Source organism: Ranitomeya imitator, chromosome 4, assembly GCF_032444005.1.
Source record: "Ranitomeya imitator isolate aRanImi1 chromosome 4, aRanImi1.pri, whole genome shotgun sequence".
NCBI lineage: Eukaryota > Metazoa > Chordata > Amphibia > Anura > Dendrobatidae > Ranitomeya > Ranitomeya imitator.
This window is the reverse complement of record NC_091285.1, coordinates 234,267,164-234,294,424: the sequence shown is the minus strand read 5'-3', so window position 1 is coordinate 234,294,424 and position 27,261 is coordinate 234,267,164. Positions and strand designations below refer to the sequence as shown.

At 44.0% G+C, this 27,261-nt stretch overlaps 1 protein-coding gene across 1 annotated transcript in view; it reads left to right on the top strand.

The window, feature by feature from the left end:
* PTPRQ (protein tyrosine phosphatase receptor type Q) overlaps window positions 1-27,261 on the top strand; it is a 536,318-nt gene that overhangs the window by 398,910 nt on the left and 110,147 nt on the right. The window contains exons 32-33 of the mRNA XM_069762319.1: window positions 7,330-7,552; window positions 10,825-10,898. Coding sequence (XP_069618420.1) covers window positions 7,330-7,552; window positions 10,825-10,898 — 297 coding nt within the window. The remainder of the gene's footprint in view (window positions 1-7,329; window positions 7,553-10,824; window positions 10,899-27,261) is intronic.

The window sequence follows — 27,261 nt, the reverse complement described above, 5'->3', positions numbered from 1 at the left end:
CTTTAACTACTGGAGTTTGATGCATTGCATCGTTTCCATATAACTCATGTGGCATCCATTGTTTTCTGTAGAGCTCTGAGAGTGGGATCAACTTCACACCCCCTTATTAAGCACATTAACATTAAAAGGTTTTCAAAATGTTGTTACAGCTGGGATTACACATGCAGTTTTAAGCAGTTTTTAACATTTTTCTGTCTTGCTATTCTTCACATTTTTGGATTCAGTCCTGGTTTTGGTCATAAAGCTACGTAACAATTATAAAAAATGGTTGGAAAAAATCATGTGTCATCCCAGACTAAGGGTCCTTAGCCCTTTTTCAACAAAGGGAGTAAACGTACGTTCTATGTTGTATGCCTAGCCCGGAATACTCCCATCAGCCGTTTCTGCTCTCGTTGTTATTAGCGACAGCAGGCGTAGGCTGATGCGATCAGTTGTCCCAACAGCCAAAGCCAGTGATCAGAGGTAAACTTTTTACCTCCAATCAAAGCTGCAGGCTCATGCTGTCATTTGACTGAGTGGGAACCGCGGCTCTCTGACTGACAGCAATGATTTTACTGCCGATCAGAAGCAGTGTTTGCCGCACTGTCATGCATATGATAGCGTGGCAAACACTGGATGTTCGGGCCCCCCATTCAAGTGAATGGGATCCGGGTTCGGGTCCGTGTACTGTTCTGGTACCCGAATCCGAACTTTGTTTAACTGTTTGGCCAAATCAACCAGATCCGAACATCCAGGGGTCCGTCCATCTCTAGTGGACAGTACTTGGAGCATCAATGATCACTGATTCCCAGTGGAGCACAGTTTGTACAGCAGAGTCATTTTCAATCTCCAGAGTCACTAGTAAAGTATTTTTCTCCTGTAGAATGTAAGCTCTTATAGTCAGCAGGGTCCTCTCTCTCTCTCGCTCTCGCTCTTATTGGGTGTAAGCTCTTATCGTCAGTGGTGTCCTTTCGCTCAGTTTTCTGTAAAGCAGTGTTCCCCAACTCCAGTCCTCAAGAGCCACCAACAGAGCATGTTTTCAGGATTCCCTAGTAGCCAAGGTAATAATTGCATCACCTGGACAATACTAAGGAAATTCTGAAAACATGACTTGTTGGTGGCTCTTGAAGATCGGAGTTGGGGAACACGGCTGTAGAGTTTAACCTCTTATGGTCAGCAAGATTCTCTCTCCTCTCCCCCGTATGTATTTTCCTTGTAGTTACAAGTTTTACAGTATTGAGATTTGCACAAATTTATTTGTCGTGAATCAAATTTTAGGCAAAAATTAGGCTAAGGTGGTGAATTCCAGTTTGGAAAGATCATCTCATCTCTAATACTGATAGGAAAAGAACATATTAGAGGATCGTTTCACACCTGAATTATCCATCACTGCTGTTTTTCTTTATTTCCACTGTTTTTTTCTAGTTTCACTAGCCCTGACAAAAGCTGCAAATGGCAAATTTCCTTTACTTCTTTATAGCACTGTGGTGCATGAGATTCAGTATAAATAAACTTCCTTATAGATGCTGGCAATTTTCTGCTTCACAATCATTTTGTAATTACCTCTAATGTCCCACTGATGACCTGGTATTTCTTATCATAATTACTATCGAATTTGCAGACACATTGAATAATAATAATAATAATAATAATAATTTTATTTATATAGCGCCAACATATTCCGCAGCGCTTTACAAATTATAGAGGGGACTTGTACAGACAATAGACATTACAGCATAACAGAACTACAGTTCAAAACAGATACCAGGAGGAGTGAGGGCCCTGCTCGCAAGCTTACAAACTATGGGGAAAAGGGGAGACACGAGAGGTGGATGAATGTTAGGAACCTTGACCCTTCTAGTGCCAAGTTGATTGAAACACTATTTGTTTTAATCCAAGTCTTGAGGGATTGGATTAGGTTTCTTTCCAGTTCTGCAATTTGGTTTTATTTGCTTGCCAAATTATTCTCTCTGTTCTCAAACCCCCTGACCTCGTGTCCCTGGATGCTGCAGTACTGACTCTGTTTTAAAGAAGCTTCATTTTTCAATATTTGAATATCCTCTTTCCAGATACAATGGGAACAATGGATATGTTAATTTTGATTATTTTTTTTCATTAAATTTCTGATTTTTTTTCGGCACTTCAATAAAAAGAACTATGCAAGTTTCAAAAAAAAAAAAAATAAGCCATCATATGGCTGAGTAAACAGAAAAATAGAAAACTTATGAGCCTTGAAAAATAGAAAGAAAAAGAATGAAAGTGCAATAACTAAAGTAGTTATTTCATTAAAGGGAATCTTTCACCAGGTTTTGTCTTCTAATCTTAGAGTAGTATAATATAGAGTCAGAGATTCCGATTCAAGAGATGTGTCACTTGCTGGGCTGCTTACTGTAATTTTGATGAAAATATCATTTTAACTGCAGAGATTATCATTAGAGGACTAGTAATTGTGCTGCCTGGTAGTCTGCCATATTCACGAGCTCTATGTAACCACTCCCACCACTGATTGGCAACTTTCTGCCTATGCACATTGTACAGAGAAAGCTGCCAATCAGTGATGTGGGCGGAGTTATACAGAGCTAAGCGTTCAGAGAACTGATAAATAAATCTGCAGAAGAGAAAACAGAACTGCAGCAAGCAGCTCAGTAAAGTTACACATCACTGGAATCAGGGCCTCTGCCCCTATTTAATGCTACTTTCAGACGGTTAACGAAATTATTTGATACTCTTTTTTTATAATAATGTTGCAGACTGAATAATATATATAACAGCCACAACCTATCAAACACCTTCACTTACAATACTGGATTCTTTTTATGTGTCAGAGGGTCTCCTGGGTCCTCTTAGGCACCAAGGCTTGGGTGTGCTCTCCCCTGATTTGCAGGACTGTGGCAAATTTCAGATTAAGCTGTCAGGCATGTTAGTAGGATAAAAGCTCTGATCTCATTTTAATGATCACTCGCCTGGTAAAGGACGGCATTTTTTTCATGTGATGTTACAGAGCATCAAACATAGTGTTCATTAACTCAGTATATGTGGACATATCACGTACCAGAGCTTGTGCTAGTACATGCCACAATCCCCGAGCAATTAAGAAACAGGCATAAAATTGCTAATCTCTATAAACTTAAACTTAACCTTTGTACCACTACCGAGGTATTCAGGTCATGGCTTTGAGACAAACTGTAATTGAGAACCTGAGTCTCTAGAGATTTTTTTTTCCAAAATGACTATAAACTGGAGAGACAAAGGACATACCTCAAACGTTTGACGCTAACTTGCTACTTTGCATAATAAATAAATTTCTCCTTTATTTTGTGACACTAAATAGTTAAAATTTTTAAACATTATTTTATTATATAAAATGTATATCTTTCATATAATCAGTGTAAAACCTTTTATTCTCCAAATACTATCTGTATGACTATTGTTTAAGATAAGACATTTTAATCACACGTTTTAAGGCCAAGATTTTTTATGTTCAATATTCTACTGTAAATACATTGCCTTCTTAGCCATTTATATAAATGCATTATATAGCAGCCATCATTTTCATCTTTTTCCCTTAAAAATTGGTAATACACTTGAAAATAAGGTCCCTGATGTTTGACCTGTTACACCGGCGGTAACCTCTATGACGTTACCGCTCGTCACTGGCTGTACGTCCTAAGCTCAGCCCAGTGTGTCCTGGATTCATGGTTTAGCCGTCACATCATCCTACTGCTCAGCCATGAAATCCAAAAGTGGCAGAGCTGGATTTCTTCGTGGGACAAATGGATCGTCGTCAGACAGGTATGGAATATGGCTTGTTATTATTTAAAATTTTTTTCCCAGATTAATTTCTTTTCCAGATTGGTAACATCAGCTCCCAGCTCTGCTGGTTATTAAAATTACGTGGTTGCCCACACCACTTCTTTTAATTAATTATTTATTTTACACATGATGTACACAGCGGGTGCTGAATACAAGGTCCATCGTTGTCGCCTTTGATCACGCTCATCTCAGGGAAACCAAGGGACAGTGAGCCAAGGTATCTTCAGTACACGGCACCTGGGAACACTAACTGTAGCGCTTTTTCTCAGGTGTCACACTGATGATATACGGATGTGCACAGAAATGAATGGGTCAATGTGTGTAAGTGTCTCTGGTACATATGAAAACTGTCATCACACATACCGGAGACATGGAAGTGTGAAGGAGGCCTAAGGAGAACAGTTAGGCAGGTGTCACACTTGCGAGTGCAATGCGAGAAACTTGCATCAATACCCGACACTGCCGTCGACACTCAGGACCGGAGAGTGCAGCTGAACGTTCCGGTCCTGAGTGCCGGCGGCAGTGTCGGGTATTGAGGCGAGAGACTAGCGTGCGTTTCTTGCATTGCAGTTGCAAGTGTGACCCCGGGCCTTAGCCTTGTTATATGCAGGGTTAGCCAGATGATCTAATCAGAACCTAGGATTTAACGCAAGCCTCCCTCTCTTTGCTACAGAATATTAACAATATTGTCAAACAGTATCCTACCTTCTTATTGATAACTTCTAAATGGAAATTCAGCCGAACAATTTGCAAGAACAAAAAAAAAAATCTTGATATATTATTATATTACAAAACATATTATATTCTACATTTCTGACTGTGGAGCCACTTTTTGGAAAGGAGCATATTATTATTCATCAGTAATTTACAATTATTACCTTTCCTTAGGATAGACCATTATTATGTGATTAGTAGTTTTGCAATCCCTACGGCCCTTACCCAACAGCAGAAGGATGAGGCCAAGCTGCAGTACAGATGTACAGATGGTTTCCTGCATCCGGAAAAAAACATTAATTGGGTTGTCCAGGCTTGGGATGAACATATGCAGTCGCTCTATGAGACTTTTGCAGCACGTACACCACACGCTGTCAGTATTCTCCGGTTTTACCTGCGTGAGCTGATGGTCACATTACCACATGTATTCCATTCGCATACTTATGGCCACTAGATTTCCTTGGCCTCACTTAATTCACTTGTATTGAGTGAGGCGAGCATGTCTAGTCAGTACGTGATCGCATTTATGCAACTTGCATAATAGCATTCACCTGATCACTCGCTATATCCAGCAATACTGGAGAATTCCAACAGTGTATGGTGTGCATGCTGTAAGGATTCAGAAGTCTGCAGTTACAGAATTACTGAAGAATTTTACCCCAATCCTGGACAACCCCAATATAATTTGTGTTTCTTTTTAAGTCACTTTTCTTTTCAGATTGGTGGTCTTTGCAGATGTTTCTTGCGTCAAAGACATTACAATGGTGCACAGGATTCATGAATTTTGTGAAAAGCCCAAAATTGTCATTTTTTCAAACTTTAACTGGTTTTGTGACTTCATAGCAGAAAAGTTACAGGTTCCGCAAAACGTTCCAAAAAATGATCCAAAATAACTGATGAACATACTGTAAAATCACTCACTGGGGACTGGAATAGGGTTGCACCAAATGTTGAACTTTTTTAAAAAGTCTTATATCATGAATTTGTCTAATACATCTGTAAAAGCCACATTGATGTAAATTAATATATCAAAAAGTTACTTTTAGTGATGCGTGAACATGTGATGTTTGGATTCTGAGGGTTCGGCCAAACATTTAGAAAAGTTCAGTTTATGTTGGCTCTAATCAGCGGTAAAATCATTATTGGAGGTCAAAAAGCTGCGGTCTCCATGCTGTCTGATGAATAAAAATGTTATTGTTGGTCTCTTATGTTCTTGGTAACCATTGCAGGCAAAACCAACAGCTATGGGATGCAACCCTCAGTTGTCAGCTTTATCAAGAATAGAGGGGTCCCACCCCGATTTTTAAATTATTTAAAAAAAATAGTTAAAAAAAAGGTGTGGGGTACCCCCTGTTTTTGACAACCAGCCAAGCTAAAGCAGACAGTTGGTGCAGGTATTCTCAGACTGATAATGGCCCATGGATTTTGCCCCCCCAGCCAAAAAATAGCAGCCCGCAGCCACCCCAGAAACTGTGCATCTGATTTGCCCAGCTCTTCCCTCTTGCCCTGATGCAGTCACAAGTGGGATAATAGAATTGGAGTTGATGTCAGCTTGTAAAGAAGACACAGTCAGAATAAAGTCATTTAATTGAACTAAAGACACTGACTCCTTTATTTGAAATAAAAGAAAAAAGAACAATGTTATACTCACCTTTACTCACCATTGATGCCATATCACCTGCAAAAGACAGAAAACGATAAACCACCATATTCCTCATCTGTCTGACATCAAGATAATCCTTCGATGCTCATGTCACCTATAAAATTAAAAAATAATAAACAACTATAAAATAATAAACAACTATGTTCCTCACCTCTCCGACGAGAAGATAATCCATATTTGTCCCACGAAGATCCGGATGATTTGATTGCTCTCCATGCCAGCCAGGAGCGTTAATATGTATGTGGCAGTCAGCTCTAGAAAGAGCTGTTTTTTTAACTATGGCTAATCTAAGGCTTTATTCACACATGTGTATTTTTGATCAGTATTTCATCAGTATTTGTATGCAAAAAGAACAGGTGTCAATCTAAAGACATACTGATAGGGAATTTAGATTGTGGGCCCCATCGGGGACATCCATGATGATGTCTGTAAAGCGCTACGGAATATGTTGGCCCTATATAAATAAAGAGATTATTATTATTAATCTCTCAATTATAGTTTTTCTCTGTAAGTTCCACTCCTAGTTTTGGCACACAATCACTGATGCAAAAATACTGATCAAATACTGATGTGGGCATAAACCCTTAGTGTAGAGTTCCCTACAAGGATATGTGATTACTTTGAAATGAGTTTCTATCCTGAAAGACTCCCCCTTTAATATTCTCTGCTATTATTCCCTTTTTTCTTAATTTATTACCATAGTCAGCACATCCTAGTTCCTAGGAAGAATTGGGTATCTATACAATGCAAAGTAATAAACATGAGAAATAAGGAAACTGCATTGCCACAACAAATATTATATGGCGTACGAGTAACTCATGAAGGTGAAAAAATAAGAAAATTAATACCAATGAAATGTGGTATTAGAAATATAGAACACGTTTGTTCTCTTTATTGGAACTTTTCTTATTCATTTTGTTTCTAGAATATTGGACATATCATAAGAGTTTTATCATTTGGCATTCGGCCCATAAAAGAGCACAAGGACCACCAAAGTGGTTTTCTCACTTAGGAGACAAAGCTGTAAACTGCTTTAACACGTGTCAAATGCGTCCCAGTGTTAGTAACCTAGTTCTGTAAGATATTTAACGATATTCTCTTGGTACATTGGGTTATTTATTTAATGAATTCATTTCGCATTCCTGTGCTATGCATTGCAGCTCAACATGATGGGAATATCACCAAGTGGCACGAAGCTTATTTCCAAAAACCAAGACCATATTTTACAAATGAAGGTTTTCCAAATCCATCATGTCCAGATGGAACAAACCGTTTCTTCAGCAAACAGGAAGTATATGTCATCGGGGCTGACAATACTTGCATGCTACAAGACAATAAAGAGAAATTCTGTAATGGACCCCTGAAGCCAAGAAAGCAGTACTTGTAAGTTTCTCAGCAAAATATAGTATCTGTAATTTTCAAAGTTGGTTTTCAAATCACTTCACAAGACGTATGCCAGCAGTGCTTCTCACCAGCCACAATACCGCTGTACTGTGCTAGTTCAGTATGTATTTACACGTTGCAATCCATGGTCTGAAGAAGGTCTGTGGTGACAGACGGAAGCATCAATGTATGTTTAACTGCGATTTCTTTCTAATAAGAGAATCTATGTTATAATTACAACTTGTAGTGCTGCGCTCCTTTATATTCTATCTTTAACAGGTTATGAATATCAGATTGGTGAGGTCCGCCATCTGGCATGCCCAACAATCACCTGCTAACATCTCTGGCTGCAGCCAAATGTAGACAGTTTACAGAGTGGAACATCTCCCCTCTGACATAATGTTTAGTGCCAGTACCACAGACTAGAAAATTAATAGAAATAAATCTGCAGTACACAGGAGCGCCACTAAACAGTGATGAAGCGGTGGTGTTCCACTTCGTCATGCTGTTTACTTCAGGTCTCTGCCAAGGCTGCTTGCAGCTGATTGATGAGGTTTCAGAAAAAGGGTAGATCATCAATATCAGTATATTGGAAAAACCCTTTAAATGCATTCATTTATGGGACAAGGCTAATATCCATTTACTTTGCAAGATTGTTGTGAATGAGATTTTCTAGCTTGGGTATAACTATAATAGGTGCAGGGTCTGCAATCACACTTGGACCCTGGAGTCTAGGGGACTCTAAAGGTCCTTTTTACTCATATGAAAACACTATTACTTATTATTAAAGATTTGTGATATTTGGGGCCTTGTTGGAGATTTTGCCTTGAGGTCTACAAACATCAAGTTACACCATTGGTTACTAGGAAAGCTCACTTCACGATAATGGTGCCTTTTAAGCAGGCTGATGATTACCCAATGAGCAAGAAAAATGATTGTTCCTCAGGTGAAATAATCTTTTGACTTGCATAAAGATTATCATTCTTGGCAGTGTGTCATCTAAGGTAAAGAGGACCTGTGCTGCTGAGAACAATGGCAGTCTATGCACACTGATCCATCTGTTACAGATCATTCAGTGCATTTCTGAAGCGGCTACTAAGCAAACGTCACGTGTTGCCAGTGGGGGAGGGGAGCAGTGCCTTATGTGTTTACTGTGCTTGTTAATAAATAAATGAAAAAAATGACATGGGGTCACCCCTATTTAAAAGCCAGCCAAAGGAAAGCAGGAATCTTTGAGCTGGTCTTATTATGCTGAGAAAGGACAATATCCATTGATCTTCCCAGCCTATTAATATCAGCAACCAGCTGTTTGCTTTGCCTTTGTTGTTTTTTTTAAATTGTGGGGACCCTAAAAAATTAATTGGGTCCCGATATTTTTAATAACCAGCTAAGGCAAAGCAGACAGCTGTGGAGCTGATATTAATAAGCTGGGAAAAGTCATAGATATTAGTGATTTCACCGCCTAATTAGACCACCCCTCAGCCGCCCCAGAAATGGCACTGTAATGTGCTGCTGCAGTGCAGTATAGAGCAACCTCCACCAGGGGGTGCTGAATAAGGAAAGGAGGCTGCACACACAGTACAGCAACACTGAACAACAACACAGGTGTCACAGGTAATGAAAGGGACATGAAACAAGCCAAGGTCAAACACGGAGATAGCAGCGTGGTACAGAAGGGGCGAGCAGAGAATCGTCGGGGACAAGCAAGACGTCAGAACCTACCGGGAACGTAGTAACCAAAACGTGAGACGAAAAATGGAGTCGGGGTACAGGCCAAAAGTCAGAACAAGTAATATACGGGTGCAGGCAGTCAGAGGAACACTAGAACAGGGATCCAGGTCAGGAGCTCAAACAGTGCAGGATGAACTATAGCTGACACTGGCCCACAGGCTGCACAGGACTTAAATAGCTCAGCCAGCTCCAGGGTGAGGCAGAAAGGATTAACTCCCATATGACCAGTCCAGAGACAAGAGAGCTGAACATAATCTCAGAACTGGATCATGACACATATGACCAGTCCAGAGACAAGAGAGCTGAACATAATCTCAGAACTGGATCATGACAGGCACATCCATTAGATGCGCCAAATCTGGTGCTTAGCCTCGGTTCTTCCCAATTTCCCTGGTGAGTTGGCAATCGGGGTAGTGGGGTTAATGTCAGCCTATGGGTTACTAATGGAGAGGCATCAGTCAGACACCCCTATTACTAGCACAGTAGTCAAAAGAAATAAACACACACACAAAATTCCTTTACTTGAAAAAATCACTCCCCGACAATGTCCCTCTTTCATCCAATTGTTAAGACAAAAAAAAATAATCCACTCCGGTCTACAGCAATCCAAATGGAGGTCTCACAATGTTCCCTGTCTTCTTTATCCAGTATTTGGAGCCCCGTTCAGAGAACGAAGCTCCATATACTATAGAAGCAGCCGCTGACAGATCTTACGCTGCCCTCCACGAGACCTGGCCGCTGTGAGCTGATGTGACGCCATTTTCCACTTTGTTTAAAGGTTCCCTGACAATAAATTGATCACGGGTACCCTATTGATCAGTTGTAATCTGCAGCAAGTGTTCATTCTCCATGCATTGCCACAAATACATGAAGCATTACACAGTTCTCATTGAAATTAGGATTAGAAGGTTGCTGTGTAATACACAGGTGTGCTAGGCCCTCTAAAGCAAGTTAATGGTCGTCTTTAAACACAATTCATTACATGTCTGTTGTTCCTGAGATACATGCTAGAATACATTGTTATATTAATATCTAGTTGAAAAGTGAAAGTTGTTACTGCAATTGCTTTATGTATTTGCTTTAAAGTACTACTCCAGTTTTTTTTATGTAATCACTGGATAAGTATTATTTATTCATTTTCCCTATGTGCATTCAAATATTTACCAGTGGCCATCGTCTTTTGTTTCCGACTCCGCTATGGTCCTTCTCCGCCATCTTGTGACTGCAGCCATGAGTGTCTGGAAGTGACTGCTAATTGACCCTATCACTCTTAATTTAAGTCTCTGAAAGCCTTGTTCTCAGTCTCAAAGACTTACATTGAGAAGTGACTTCCGCTCCGAACCTCAAACACTGGCGTGATCTGGCCAGTCACAACTCCGGTCATGTGATGCAGAAGATGGCACCAAGTAGGTATTTTAATAGACCTGGGAACATGCACTACTAATGGTAACCTGGTGGTGAAATAAAGAAAAACTGGAGTGGAACTTTAAATAAAGAGTCTTATTCCGTTTTCATACTTTCATATTTTTTTTCACATTCAGGTTTAAATTTCGAGCCACAAATATCCAAGGACAATATACAGATTCAGAATATTCTGAGGTCGTAAAAACATTAGGTAAGGATTGTTGTGGTGTATATTTTCAGTAAGATTGTTTTCTTCAAAAAGAACCTAATACAGTCAACTCTGAAAACTGGACCTGACTGTTTTAGATTTTTGCCATTAACAACTTACCCATCCAGTCAATTCTAGGAAAGGTGAATAAAACCTTGTTATATTTCTTATAATCTGTTTATACATTCTATTGTGCTGATTTTTTCTTGAAGAGTTAAACCTACATAAAAATGGACTGAGGATTTTGGTATATAATAAAAGGGCTTGATAAATCTCAGGCGTTTTCAATCAGTGAAAATCTCACATTTGGAGTTGGTCAATCAGAGATGATCACTAGCCAATTATAATGACAAGAGGTAGAAGAAAGTGACCCCAAAAGTCGGATAAAAATCAGTCACAAATTATAATTTTGGATATTTCCAGGATATCTCCATTCTGTGAACCATGGAAAAAGTCTACAGCCCTTTATGATGTAAAAACGGATGGGACCCACCAGTGCTAGCAGCCGAGATGTCTGCATTTGTAGTATATAAGCCCTTGGTTCCATACTCTATAAAGATGAAAAGAGTGAAGGGTGGGGAAGAGTTGTCTCATAGCCTAAGGCCACGTTCAGTATTTGGTCAGTATCTTACATCAGTATTTGTAAGCCAAAACCAGGAGAGGAACAATCAGAGGAAAAGTATAATAGAGACATGTCACCACTTCTGAGTTTTTCACCCACTCCTCGTTTTGCCTTACATACACTGATAGTGTGAAGGTAGCCTTAAAATTGATATCAACACTCTGCATTGCATTATACAGTATACTATAAAAACTCTTTATAACAGTCTACGTACAGCACAGTTTTGCCTTTACTCTTTGCACTCTTCTAGAGAAAAACTATTCAGTACAAGGGCATTTTACAGATGTTTCAAAATATATCAAAGGCATTTTTAGTGGTATTGTTACAAGATTGTAAATCTTGTTGCCAGTAACGGAAAGAGGCAAATTCATTACTTACTCCCATGCCACTTAATAGGATTAGCCTTGCCTTCATTGATCCCTGATGCCTGATCTGTTTTCAGAATATCTACTGAATCCTAAAAAACAATATTTTTGACTTAAACATCATATAAGAAAAATATTGACTAAATTCAAAATGTACATAAAATATCGATGTATTTTGTCCTAAAACCAACCAGGGGCACACATAAGGAAGGTACAGAGGTTTTAAAAGTATTTGAATCTTGATCTCAGGGAATCCCAAAAGGACTCTTTTCATAAAAACCGGACTGTATCATTTTGGTTGGGTGGCAATTGAGAGATTTTTCAGGGATGATGGGACGAGTTGCATGACTGCTTGTGACTTATCAGATTTATAATTGACAAGTGTCAATGTTTCTATTGTGACTGCAAGACACTCCCCTGCTCTGCCCTTATTCACATTCAGTTCATTTTACAGAAGGTACGGTTTTAATACTGAGGCATCGGTTATGCTTTTTTGATCAAATAGCATTAAATAAGTACCCTATGTTATTTACAAGTACTATTACTATTTACTTACAATATTTACTTGAGGTAAGGTATATGCTCATTTTTTTTCTTTAGTATTTTTCTTTGGTTTAGTCTGTGAAATGGCTACAGTGTGAACGTTCTCTTAGGCTTCTTTCACACTAGCGTCGGAATCTCCCCGTCGCAATGCGTCGGGGAGAGATTCCGATGCTAGCGTTTGCTGCAGTGCACAATGGAGGCAGCGGATGCATTTTTCCGGCGCATCCGCTGCCCCATTGTAAGGTGCGGGGAGGTGGGGGCGGAGTTCCCGCCGCGCATGCGCGGTCGGAAAAAGCGGTCCGTCGGGAGAAAAAAAGTTACATGTAGGGTTTTTTTCTCCCGACGGTCCGCCAAAGCACGACGCATCCGTCGCAAGACGGATGCGAAGTGTGCCAATCCGTCGCAAATGCGTCGTCAATAGAAGTCTATGGGGAAAAAACGCATCCTGCAAGCACTTTTGCAGGATGCGTTTTTTCTGCAAAGCAACGCATTGTGACGGATTTAAAAAAACGCTAGTGTGAAAGTACCCTTACACTTTGCACGTTTGGGTTCACCTTGGTGGGATGGGGTGGCCCCCCTTTCTGAGCTAAGTATTTTCAAAAAACTAAAAATATAGTTGCCAGTGTTTTGAAAGAGTAAACATTTTTGGGATGCACATAATCATCAGTAACTGTGTGTATATAGTCATTGACATGGATTATATATATATATACATATATATATATATATATATATATATGTTAGGGCTGGCGGAATGCACCGAGTAAATATAGAGATGTTATTTGGTGCGTTCGCAGCCCGGGGTCCACCGTGCAGGAATAGGACCTGCTGCTGGCAAACAGCGGCACGATATGGCGGTAGAAGCGAACTCTGTTGCTTCACAGAGTCGCTATAAGGAAAGGACTGTGTCCTGTTAAACTCCACAGGAATACACAGTAACTGCTGAGCAGATAGCAGCTTGTGGTCACGCAGTCCAGGAGGCAAACATACAATCTCCTCACCGGTGGAGCCGGTATTCTAGTGGCTTATTTCAGCCGGGTCCCTGAATACACACAAGCGTGACCACAGTGGCGCAAAACTCATGTCATGCATTGATACTAGCGCATGGCCGTGCGGCCATGCGAGCCTTATATAGCTGCAGCAAGAAAAAGACCTTCATAGAAGGACCAATGAGAGACTGCCATAACTGAGCATGTGACCCTAGATCTCCACTGAAAGATCTTACCCTGGGCATGCTCAGTGTGTGAAAAGCAGGCGTTAGTCCTAGCAGCAATAGGACCTTCCTACCATGTGACCCTCGATCTCCACTGAGAGATCTTACTCAGGGCATGCTCAGAATGAGAAAAGCAGGACTTAGTCGCAGAAGCGTCTGCTCGCCGCTGCCCAGCACTGACTTCAATGGCAGAAGCAGGAAAGGCAGCAGTAACTCTTTGTACAGAGTGGGACTGAGCAAGACGCTTGGACTGACGTCTCCGCTGAGCAGGCACAACTGCGGCAGGAGAGGAATGGGAGACCGCAGCGGAGATGGCCCGAGATTCCCCCTGTGCAGAGGCGGGAACTCGACCCCTAACATTACCCCCCCTCCTAGGGCCCCCCCTCCTTGGACCTCGCTACGCTCAAAGGCAGCAATGAGCTGCGGAGCCTGAATGTGCTCAACAGGCTCCCAGGACCTGTCCTCAGGACCATAACCCTTCCAGTCCACCAAATAAAACTTTTTACCACGTACCACCTTGCACCCCAAAATAGCATTCACCTCGTAATCGTCCGTAGACGAACCCGATGTCCCAGCAGATGACTCGGAAAACCGGGACATGTATACGGGTTTCAAGAGGGACATATGAAAGGTGTCGGTGATACCCAGGCATGGCGGAAGGGCTAAACGATAGACCACAGGATTAACCTGTTCGAGGACCTTAAAAGGACCCAAGTAGCGAGGTGCAAACTTAGTGGACTCAACTCGCAGCCTGATGTTACGGGCGGAGAGCCACACCAAGTCGCCAGGAGCAAAGGTCGGAGCGGGGCGCCGATGTGCATCGGCGGAGGACCTCATTCTCTCCTTGGAGGCCCGAATGGCATCCTGAGTGCGGTCCCAAATATCCCGTGCTTCCACAGCCCAGTCTGCCACCCTGGAGTCGGCGGAAGACACGGGCATAGGCACAGGTACCCGCGGATGCTGACCATAGTTAAGGAGAAATGGGGTTTGTCCAGTGGAGTCGGCCACGGCGTTGTTCAGCGCAAACTCTGCCCATGATAGCAAGGATGCCCAGTCATCCTGCCTGGCTGAGACAAAATGTCGCAGATATGTGACCAAGGTCTGGTTGGCCCTCTCTACCAACCCGTTCGTCTCGAGATGATATGCAGAAGAGAGATTTAACTCAATGCTGAGAAGACGACAAAGCTCTCTCCAGAACCGAGACGCAAACTGGGGACCCCGGTCACTGACAATTTTGTCCGGCATACCGTGTAGGCGGAAGATGTGTTTTATGAACAACGCTGCCAAGGCCCGTGCAGAAGGTAACCGTGGAAGTGGGACCAAATGCACCATTTTAGAAAAATGATCGGTGACAACCCAAATGATGGTACAGCCACGAGACTTGGGCAAACCCACCACAAAGTCCATCCCGACCATCTCCCAGGGCCTGTCAGCCACCGGCAAGGGATAGAGTAACCCTGCTGGCCGTTGTCGAGGAGATTTATTTTTGGCACAGGAGACACATGCCTGAATGTAATCTCTGACATCACGAACCATATGTGGCCACCAGTACGACCTCGCCAGCAGCTCAGATGTCCTTTTTGTCCCAAAGTGTCCACCCACCTTGGACGAATGAGCCCAAGAGAGAACCTCCGGTCGCAAATTAATGGGTACAAAAGTCTTGCCCAGAGGCACAGATTCTAGCGAAACCGGAGCTACGGTTCTCAGGCTCTCAGAAGGGACAATAAGCCGAGGCTCCCCTTCCTCCTCCTCAGATGACACAACAGAGCGAGAGAGGGCATCAGCACGAATGTTCTTCTCCCCAGCGAGATAATGGAGGGTGAAGTGGAACCGGGAGAAGAACAAGGACCATCTGGCCTGGCGAGAATTTAGCCGCTGGGCTGTTTGCAAATATAACAAATTTTTGTGGTCCGTGAAGACTTGAAAGGGAAAGCGAACCCCCTCCAAAAGATGTCTCCACTCCGAGAAAGCCAACTTCATTGCTAGCAACTCCCTGTCCCCGATGGAATAATTCCTCTCCGCTGGTGTGAAGGTCTTGGAGTAGAAGAAGCAAGGATGCTTCCGACCTTGAGCATCCTTTTGGAAGAGGACTGCTCCTGCACCAACGGATGAGGCATCCACCTCCATTATAAACGGCTTATCCACATCGGGACGATGTAGGATGGGAGCGCTAGCAAAATGAGACTTAATAGAAGAGAAGGCCTTGGAGACCTCTTCAGACCACAATTTGGGATTTGCTCCCTTCTTGGTGAGGGCTACCAAGGGAGCTACCAAAGTTGAGAAGTGTGGAATGAAATGGCGGTAATAATTAATGAACCCCATAAAGCGCTGCACCGCTTTAAGAGAATGGGGTTCTTGCCAGTCCATCACAGCCTGTAGTTTGGCAGGATCCATAGCCAATCCCTGGGCGGAAATGATATAGCCCAGGAAAGGTAAAGACTCCTGCTCAAACATACACTTCTCCAACTTTGCATAGAGGGAATTTGACCGTAAGAGGTCGAAGACTCTGCCAACATCTCTCCGGTGGGAGTCAATATCTGGAGAGAAGATCAGAATATCATCCAGATAGACTACGACCGAGGTGGAGAGCATATCCCGGAAGATGTCATTGACAAAGTCTTGGAAGACGGCTGGGGCATTACAGAGCCCGAAGGGCATCACCAGATACTCATAGTGCCCATCCCTGGTATTAAACGCCGTCTTCCATTCATCCCCCTCACGGATGCGAATCAAGTTATAAGCACCCCGCAAATCTAATTTGGTAAATACCCTTGCTCCCCGTAGCCTATCAAAGAGCTCAGAAATCAGGGGCAATGGGTACTTATTCTTAACGGTGATGGCGTTAAGACCCCTGTAATCTATGCAAGGACGTAATTCTCCGTTCTTCTTCTGCACGAAGAAGAACCCTGCCCCTGCAGGTGACACTGACTTCCTAATGAACCCTCTTGCCAAATTTTCCTGGATGTATTGGGACATAGCCTCTGTCTCCGGGAAGGAGAGGGGATAGACCCGTCCCCGAGGAGGTTCTGCTCCAGGCAAGAGATCAATAGGACAGTTATAGGGGCGGTGAGGTGGAAGGGTCTCCGCAGCCTTTTTGGAGAAGACGTCTGCATAGGACCAATAGCATTTGGGAAGGGAAGAAAGATCTGCAGGTATCTCGGTGGTAGAAACCTGAACGCACTCTCTCAAACATCTGCCCTTACATGAATCACTCCAACCCAATATCCTCCCAGAGGACCACTCAATATGTGGGGAGTGGAAACGGAGCCAGGGTATTCCCAGCAGAATCTCATCCATTCCCTCGGGAAGGAAAAGAAGGGAAATTATCTCCTGGTGGGATGGGGACATAGCTAACGTGAAAGGGACAGTCTGGTGTGTTATCTGAGAAGGAAGTGTTGACCCATTCACTACTCTAACAGTCACCGGTTTGGCGAGCATCACCAGAGGTATTGCATGGCGTAGAGCAAAAGCTAAGGAGATGAAATTCCCATCAGCTCCAGAATCCACACATAGCTCGACTGTTAGAGAGTAAGAGCCTAATATGATTGTCCCTTTGAAAGACAGCTTGGACGAAAATGCCGCTGTGTCTATTGAACCTCCTCCAAGGGTTACTAGATGCGATCGTTTACTCGACCGCCGTGGACATTTATTGGCATAATGTCCTTCTTGTTGGCAATTTCTGCAAACCACGGGTACTCAAGCGGTCCGAGACTTAGGTCCCGCTCGAGAAACCTCCATGGCCTCATGGGAGTCGGATGCCTGAACGGAAGATTCCAGAGGTCTGGCGAAGGTGGGAGCCAGCCGAAACCTCTGCCTACACTGGGCCCGCTCCAACTTCCGCTCGTTAAAACGGAGGTCGATGCGGGTAGATTTAGAAATAAGCTCCTCCAGTGTGGCGGGAATCTCCCTGGTGGCCAAGGCGTCCTTCACATGGTCTGCCAGTCCTCTCCAGAACACCGGAATAAGGACTTTATCCGGCCATTCCAGCTCAGAGACCAGAGTCCGGAATTGGACGGCGAACTGGCTGACCATGGACGAACCCTGTGTTGTTGCCAACAATTGGAGCGCGGTATCGTGGGTGACACGAGGTCCCAAAAAGACCTGTTTAAGAGCGTCCAGGAAGAGAGGAGCACTCTGCGCCATACGATCATTGCGCTCCCATAGCGGCGTTGCCCACTCTAACGCCCTGCCCGACAAAAGGGATAAAATAAATCCCACTTTCGCCCGTTCCGTAGGAAAACATGCAGCCAGAAGCTCAAGATGTATGGAGCACTGACTCACAAATCCCCGACATAGCTTACTGTCACCAGCAAACTTGTCTGGAAGCGGGAGACGGGATAAAGTCGGAGCAGGGGTGGCAGAGGACAAACTGGCTGCAGCTACACTTGCAGCCTGAACAGCGACTGCGGTAACATCCACAGCTGAGGTTGTGCGCTCGAGAGCCGTCAACCTACCCTCCAGCTGCTGGATGTACCGCTGTAAATGCTGATCGTCCGCCATTTACCAGCCAGACCCTGGCGCTAGTATACTGTTAGGGCTGGCGGAACGCACCGAGTAAATATAGAGATGTTATCTGGTGCGTTCGCAGCCCGGGGTCCACCATGCAGGAATAGGACCTGCTGCTGGCAAACAGCGGCACGATATGGCGGTAGAAGCGAACTCTGTTGCTTCACAGAGTCGCTATAAGGAAAGGACTGTGTCCTGTTAAACTCCACAGGAATACACAGTAGCTGCTGAGCAGATAGCAGCTTGTGGTCACGCAGTCCAGGAGGCAAACATACAATCTCCTCACCGGTGGAGCCGGTATTCTAGTGGCTTATTTCAGCCGGGGCCCTGTAACCAAACACACAATCTCCTCACCGGAGGTGCCGGTATTCTAGTGGCTTATTTCAGCCGGGTCCCTGAATACACACAAGCGTGACCACAGTGGCGCAAAACTCATGTCATGCATTGATACTAGCGCATGGCCATGCGGCCATGCGAGCCTTATATAGCTGCAGCAAGAAAAAGACCTTCATAGACGGACCAATGAGAGTCTGCCATAACTGAGCATGTGACCCTAGATCTCCACTGAGAGATCTTACCCTGGGCATGCTCAGTGTGTGAAAAGCAGGAGTTAGTCCTAGCAGCAATAGGACCTTCCTACCATATGACCCTCGATCTGCACTGAGAGATCTTACTCAGGGCATGCTCAGAATGAGAAAAGCAGGACTTAGTCGCAGAAGCGTCTGCTTGCCGCTGCCCAGCACTGACTTCAATGGCAGAAGCAGGAAAGGCAGCAGTAACTCTTTGTACAGAGTGGGACTGAGCAAGATGCTTGGACTGACGTCTCCGCTGAGCAGGCACAACTGTGGCAGGAGAGGAATGGGAGACCGCAGCAGAGATGGCCCGAGATTCCCCCTGTGCAGAGGCGGGAACTCGACCCCTAACATATATATATACTGATGTAATTTGCTTTCTCTAACACTCACTATAAATAAAGAATTAAAAATAACCAATTCCAACCAATAAATTAAAAATCACGAGGGAACCAGAATATATCTCCCCAGGCGTGTGTTTTTTCTCCCTTTTCTCCCTTGATTATGGATCCGGTTGCAGGGCTGGCATAGCAGCTATGCTGTCCTTCTTTGTAGGTTACTGATGTTCGCCGTGAGGTTCTGCAGCAGCATCAGTGGCTCCAGGTCACCAATGTTGGGGTCTCTGCAGGTAGGCCGGCCCAGCTGGAACCCAAGGTTGCCCTCCCGGACAGGTTTTTCAGAGGTAGAGACATTTTTTTTTTTCATGGAAGCTTGCAAACTATTTTAAACTTTGCCCTCAATTTTCTGGAAATGAAGAGCAACATGTTGGTATTGTGATTTCTCTGCTGCAAGGAGATCCTCAATCCTGGGCTTTCTCTTTGCCACAGGATTTTGTTTGTCTCCATTCTGAAGGGGTGCTTAATTGTCTCCTCTCCAAATCGCACCTCACCACCTGTGTGCTCGACCCCATCCCATCGCACCTCTTCCCCAACCTCACCACCACACTTATCCCATCCCTAACCCACCTCTTCAACTTATCACTATCTTCTGGCACCTTCCCTTCTGCTTTCAAACATGCCACAAGCACGCCTATCCTTAAAAAGCCACCCCTCGATCCAACTGCTATGTCCAGCTATCACCCAATATCACTGCTCCCATTCACTTCCAAACTCCTGGAGCAGCACGTCCACTCTGAACTTTCCTCCCACCTCTCATCTAACTTGCTCTTTGACAATCTACAATCTGGTTTCCGCCCCCATCACTCAACTGTGACAGCCCTGACCAAAATCACTAACGACCTACTTTCCGCAAAAGCTAATAGACAATACTCTGTACTCCTCCTTCTAGACCTGTCCTCTGCTTTCGACACAATTGACCACTGCCTCTTACTACAGATCCTCTCCTCCTTTGGCATCAAAGACCTCACCCTATCCTGGATCTCCTCGTACCTCTCCAACCGCACATTCAGCATCTCCCACTCCCACACTACCTGCTCATCCCACCCTCTCTCTGTTGGAGTCCCCCAAGGCTCTGTTCTAGGACCCCTACTCTTCTCAATCTATACACTTGGCTTGGGACAACTCATAAAGTCCCATGGTTTCCAGTACCACCTCTATGCTGATGACACTCAGATCTACCTCTCTGGCCCAGACATCACCATTCTGCTGTCCAGAATCCCAGAGTGCCTAACAGCCATATCCTCCTTCTTCTCCTCTCGCTTCCTCAAACTCAATGTGGACAAATCTGAACCCATCATCTTTCCTCCATCCCATAGATCTTCCTTACCTGACCTATCTATCGCAATCAATGACATCATGCTTTCCCCCGTACCGGAAATCCGCTGCCTCGGAGTAACCTTCGACTCTGCCCCGTCCTTCAAACCGCACATCCAAGCTGTTTCCACCTCCTGTCGCCTCCAGCTCAAAAATATCTCCAGAATCCGTCCTTTCCTCAACCGTCAATCTACTAAAATGCTTGTGCATGCCCTCATCATCTCCCGCCTTGACAACTGCAACATCCTTTTCTGCGGCCTCCCTGCTAACACCCTTGCACCTCTCTAGTCCATTCTTAACTCTGCTGCCCAACTAATTCATCTCTCTCCTCGCTACTCCTCTGCTTCCCCCCTCTGCAAATGTCTTCACTGGCTCCCATTCCCTCAGCGTATCCAGTTCAAATTACTAATACTGACCTACAAAGCCATCCACAACCTGTCTCCTCCATATATCTCTGAACTAATCTCCCGATATCTTCCCTCTCGTGATCTCCGGTCCTCCCAAGACCTCCTTCTCTCCTCCACACTTATTCGCTCCTCATCCAACCACCTCCAAGACTTCTCCCAAATATCCCCCATCCTCTGGAACTCTTTACCCCAACACGTCCGACTATCAACCACATTCGGATCCTTCAAATGGATCCTGAAAACCCATCTCTTCAGGAAAGCCTATAGCCTGCACTGACCCCGCTGCCGCCTCATCACTACCGAAGCTACCACCTCACTAACACCGGAGCTCCTGTAACCCTCAACCTACTGTCTCCTTCCCCATTATCCTGTAGAATGTAAGCCCGCAAGGGCAGGGTCCTCGCCCTTCTGTATCAGTCTGTCATTGTTAGTTTGTTTACTGTAAGTGATATCTGTAACTTGTATGTAACCCCTTCTCATGTAAAGCACCATGGAATCAATGGTGCTATATAAATAAATAATAATAATAATAGTAATTCTGTGGAGGGATTTTTTGGGGCTCTAGCTCTTATCTATGATGACCAAGACCGAGTCGCCTTGGCTGAATCCAGGTTGCATCGCCTTCAGCAAGGGAATTGGTCAGTGGAGACAAATAGCTGCGAATTCCGCAGATGGGCAACTGATACAAAATGGAAGCCAATTCCTCCAGGGCCTTACTGAAAGGTTGAAGGATGCTTTGGCAGTGTATGAAAACCCTGAGTCCTTGGAGGCTACTATGTCGTTGGCTATTCGCATTGGTAGATGCCTTTGGCATAGGTGGGTAAGACCACCTTCTCCAGAGCCTCTCTTTCAGAGTATTGCCTCTTTGCCAGGGGAGCGGTCTAGTGGTGAACTAGTTCTGGGGAAGGAGGAGGAACCCATGAAGTTAGGGGGTGCCTCTGCATTGTACATTTCCCCGGAGATTCGCAAAAAGAAAGGAGTGTGTTTTTTGTGGAAAAAAGGGACATTTTATTGAGGCCTGTCCTTTAATGCCTAAGCAAAAGGAGATTTGTTTAACCCTTGGTAGTCTGGAGTTGAATAAGCAAGGGGTCCATTTATCGTCAACGTGCAGAGCAAAACGGAGGAGATTTCTATGTTTGATGACAGTGGAGCTGGAGTCAGCATGACTGATGCTGAGTTTGCGAGAACTCATGGGCTGGTTTGCTGTACTTTAGTTAAGCCCATTCCCATCTTCTCCATCGAATCAGCGCCACTTGCACAGAAAGCTCTGTACATAATGTAAGACTGAGGGAGGGGTTGATTCATTGTGAAATAATTCCTTGCTATGTCTTGGATGTTCTTCCCTCCCCAATTGTATTGGGTCTTCCCTAGTTAGTGAAACATAATCCACTGGTGGATTGGCAAGCCAGGGAGATTGTTGAGTGGGGAGATTACCGCAATGATTAAACACAACCACAGATCTACCAACCACTGTTTCACCAATAACCACAATGCAATCAACAATAGTGGAGTAATATATACCATATACCAGTGATTGGTGCTCTGTGGAGAAGGTGTGGAGGACCACTAGCATAAGGGGTAGAAGCAAACACAACGAAATTACAGAAGTACCCAGAAGAACCACCAAGCAGAGAGTAGATATAAAAAATGCCTTTATTATATATGATTGGCAATAAATAATATAACAATTGTGCGCACAAGAGGACAGAAAAAATATAACATCAATATACAAAAATTTTTTTTTTTTTAAAAAAAAGGAGATGGTAAAGGCTGACCCAGTTACATTCATATATCTAAATATATGGTTAGTGCTTCCCTATTTTTTAAAAATATATTTTTGCACATATATGAGATATTATCACTTACAATATTTGCTCTATATAAATTTTTGTATTTATTTTTATTTTTTTATATATATATAGGCTTTTCATCACATAAATTCTTGTCATTTTATATTTATATTTTTTTAAAAAAATAGGGAAGCACTAACCATATATTTAGATATATAAATGTAACTGGGTCAGCCTTTACCATCTCCTAGTTTTTTTTTTTTTTTGTATATTGATGTTATATTTTTTCTGTCCTCTTGTGCGAACAATTGTTATATTATTTATTGCCAATCATATATAATAAAGGCATTTTTTATATCTACTCTCTGCTTGGTGGTTCTTCTGGGTACTTCTGTAATTTGGTTGTGTTTGCTTCCAGTTTACCGCAATGAAAACTGCTTAAATATTTCTCTTTCTACAATCTACAGTAACTGTACCAGCATTTTTGTTGGGTTTTGATGACGTTTTTTCTAATAGGGGGTGTCAGGATTTGCCTCCTCACCATACATATGACTGTCCTGTTTGCCTGATTCCTGGAACTAAACTTCCAAAGTCCAGACTGTATAATCTTTCTGGCCCTAAGAGACAAGCCATAAAGGAATTAGTTGTGGAAAATCTGGAGAACGGACATATCCAATTTTCATATTCGCCTGTTGTGGAAGGGTTCTTCTTTGTGAAGAAAAATGATGGCGGTCTACGTCCCTGTTTAGACTTCCGGGAATTAAATCAGATTACCATCCGACATCCATATCCTCTTCTCTGATTCCGGATCTGTTAAGCCAGTTTGTGGGACCTACTGTGTGCTCCAAGTTAGATTTAAGGGAAGCCTACAATCTGGTTAGAATCAGAGAAGGGGATGAATGGAAAATGGCGTTCAATACCCCTGAGAGTCATTTCCAGAGTCTGGTCATGCCTTTCGGTCTGACCAATGAACCTGCGGTGTTCCAACATTTCAATAATGATATTTTCCATCATTTGGTGGCCAGGTTTGTGGTTGTCTATCTGGACGATATTTTGGTTTACTCACCTGATTTTGAGACACATCGGGGGCATGTTAAACAGGTGCTGCAAATATTAAGGGAAATATTAAGGGATCACAAACTATATGCCAAACTAGAAAAATTAGTTTTTTTTTCCATCCCGTATGTGCAGTTTTTGATGTATCTATTGTCATCTTCGGGTTTTCGGATGGATCCTGAGAAGGTAAGTGCTGTCCTTGATTGGATCCATCATAAGAACCTGTTAAGGCTGGGTTCACACTGCGTTGTGTGAACCCGTTTAACGGACTACGTTACACCGCGGCATAACGTGGTGTAACGTAGTCCGTTAACGCCGCCATTACAAGCAATGGCGAGCGCATCGCTAGCGCACGCCCACATTGGGCGTGCGCTAGCGATGTGCCGTCATTGAGTGCCGGACCCGAGACGCCGCCTGCAGCGTTTCCGGGTCCGTCACTGCTAGCTCGCCGCTAGCACAGATGGAGCTAGCAGAAGCTCCATCTGCGCTAGCGCTGTGCAAGTGCCGGCACTTGCGTTAGTGCAGTCCGTTTAACGGATATGTTGAACGGACTGCACTAACGTAGTGTGAACCTAGCCTAAGGCTCTAAAATGTTTTCTGGCCTTTACTACTTTTTACCTGAAATATATCCAAAATTATTCAGTAATTGTGAAAACCCTTTACTGACATGACAAGGACAGGGTTGATATTTCCAAATGGTCGAGTGCCAACCTGCAGGCTTTTTCCCCACTTGTAGCCTTAAGACCGTCTGGATGAGGCCTCTTCAGAACAGCGAATACCTTATTGTGATCCATCTTCAGACTAGTCTCAGAAATGATGCACACAAGAAATGGAAGGGAGGTCTATTTGAAGATGCATTTTTCATATTTGGCATAGAGACGGTTAGTTATTAACCTTAGCAGAGCCTGGCGAATGTCCCTCCTGTGTATTGGCAGATCAGGAGAGAATACCAAGATATCGTCTAGGTATACTACCACACACATATGTAGCAGGTCCCGGAAGATGACGATCACCAGTTCTTGGAAGATGGCTGGGACATTACAGAGTCCAAACGGCATAATGTGATACTCGTAATGGCCATTGCGAGTGTTGAGAGTCGTCTTCCATTCGTCTCCTTGGCAACTCCCCATCAGGTTGTATGCCCCTTGTAGACCAAGCTTCGTGATGACTCTGGAACCCTTCAGGCAATCAAACAGGTCAGAGATCAGAGGTAGGGGGTAGTTATTTATTACATGATTTGGTTAAGGCCTCTATAGTCAATGCAGGGTCACAGAGAGCCGTCCTTCATCTTCACAAAGAAAAACCCAGCTTTAGACAAAGTGGAAGATTTCTGTATAAATCCCCTAGCAGGGTTCTCTTCAATATACTTGGACATGTCACGTGTCTTGGCCTGGGATAGGGAATAGATTCAGCCTTGTGGAGGTGAATCACCAGGCAGGAGGTCAATCAGACAGTGATACAGCCTATGAGGTGGCAAGGTCTCCATCTCTTTCTTGTCAAAGACGTCCACATGTGTCCAATATGCCACAGGCAGGCCAGGCAAATTAGCGGGAGAAGTAGGAGACCGAATATGATGAATAGGAGCAAGGCACCCCTTGTGACAACCTGAACCCCAATGGAGTACATCTCCAGACCTCCAGTCCAGAACAGGTTTGTGTTTTTGCAGAAATGGGAGAGCTAGAAGCAGAGGATAAGATTGACAAAAGAGCACATGATAAGAAATCTTCTCAGAATGGAGCATCCCAACCTCAAGGTCCATGGGCTCCATTTTGAACTAGATGGTCTTTGGAAGAGGCTTTCCATCCACTGCAGAGTCCAGGTGGGCCAACTCAAAAAAAGACCCATTGCCGCAGGAGACGGATACAGCCAGGATCAACGATGGAGAGGAAGACACCTTGCCCAGGGTAGCCTCTCCTACTGACCCTAGGCAGTGGCATTTCCCGGTCTCTCGGGGCAGGATAAAATAAAGTGTTTGGAACCACCGCAGTAAAAGCATGTTCCTTCAACGAATAAACAATTCACAGCACCTCATAGCAAATAAAGGGTTAACTATTACCCACAAGAGATGCGCACGTCAATTCCAGAGAGTCCTTCTCAGAAAACATCCAAACATTCAAATAGAGAATGAAGACAGCGCCTCATACATTGGTGAAAAATCGCAGTTCCTTTATTCTGCGCTCTGTGGCGATGTTTCGATCTACATAAACTTTTTCAAGCACTTGAAAAAGATCATGTAGATTGAAACGTCGCCACAGAGGGCAGAATAAAGGAACTACGATTTTTCACCAACGTATGAGGTGCTGTCTTCATTCTCTATTTGAATGTTAGGAGCCTCACCTAATCTGACCACAGATGCGCAGCAGCTAATGACACCGAGTCCAGGTGCTACTTCAGGACTGACCTTGGGTAAATGGCAGATGACCCCTAGGAAGGGGTAGCTGGGGCAGCCTGAGTGTATGTCCATCAGATGCAGGCAGGCAGTCAGAGTAAGATGACAGGTACTGCAGATGCAGACAGGACTGGCTGACGGAGAATTGAGCACTGGCTAGTGCAACAGGACTGACTGACAGAGAAGAGCACTGGCCAGTGCAACATGACCAGCTGCCATTGAGAAGAGCACTGACGGGTGCAGCGGGACCCGCAGCAGTTGAGATGAGCACTGGCGGGTGCAGGGGGCTGAGATACAAGCACTAGGACCTAAGAACTCACAAAAGTGTTAGGAAACAAACTCACAACATTGCACAGGCACCTTCATATTGGAGGAAGTGGTTTAAATAATAAGTGTCCTCCAGCTATTGGCTGGGGACACTTTAGAGGAACGCGCACCAGCCCTTTTAAGAAAGAGGAAGTGTGTGCATACCCTAAGCACAGTACCCGGGGACCTGCGTGTGGTGCACGCATCCCGGGTAGCAGCAGACCCAGAAGTAGCAGCATAGTAACCATGGTGATGAGTACGCTAGCATCTCTGCAGGGGAAGAGGAACTGCAGGCAGAGATGCGGGTGCTACAATTTCTCCTATCACATCTTGGGAGGGGCTATTTATACTCTTCCTGCACATGCAGTCCTTGCTGGCTACAAGTTAGATGGATGTTTGGAATCCCAACTCACCAGTGTAGGATAATCTTGCTGATGTTTTCTCTATTACTTTGCATGTATTTTTTTTGCATATTCCCCTTTTCAGCTCTTTTCCCATTTTATTAAATTCAGGGCCTGAAGGTTTTCACGTATACCAAAGGTCTTTTTGGATTCCTTTAATCTCCTTTCGTCTTTCATTTATGACTGTGTAAACATGTCTTTAGCCCTGTGTCTCACTCACTGCTGTTGTTGTGGCTTTGGGTTACACTCTGTGTTTAGTTGAGGGTGCAGTTAAGGACACTCATGGTCAGCTGACATTGAGTGGGGGCATCATTGTGTAATTTAAGGGTGCCAACCTATGCGGATAGGTGAGTGTTAGGTCTCTGTCGTAACAGTCAGAACAAGTAAATACTCTTGCTTTTGGTTAAACCCCTTTCTTTAGTAGTTCACTAGCCGAAAATGAAACCGATCAGCAGATAGAACTATAGTGTTCTCTGTAGGATAT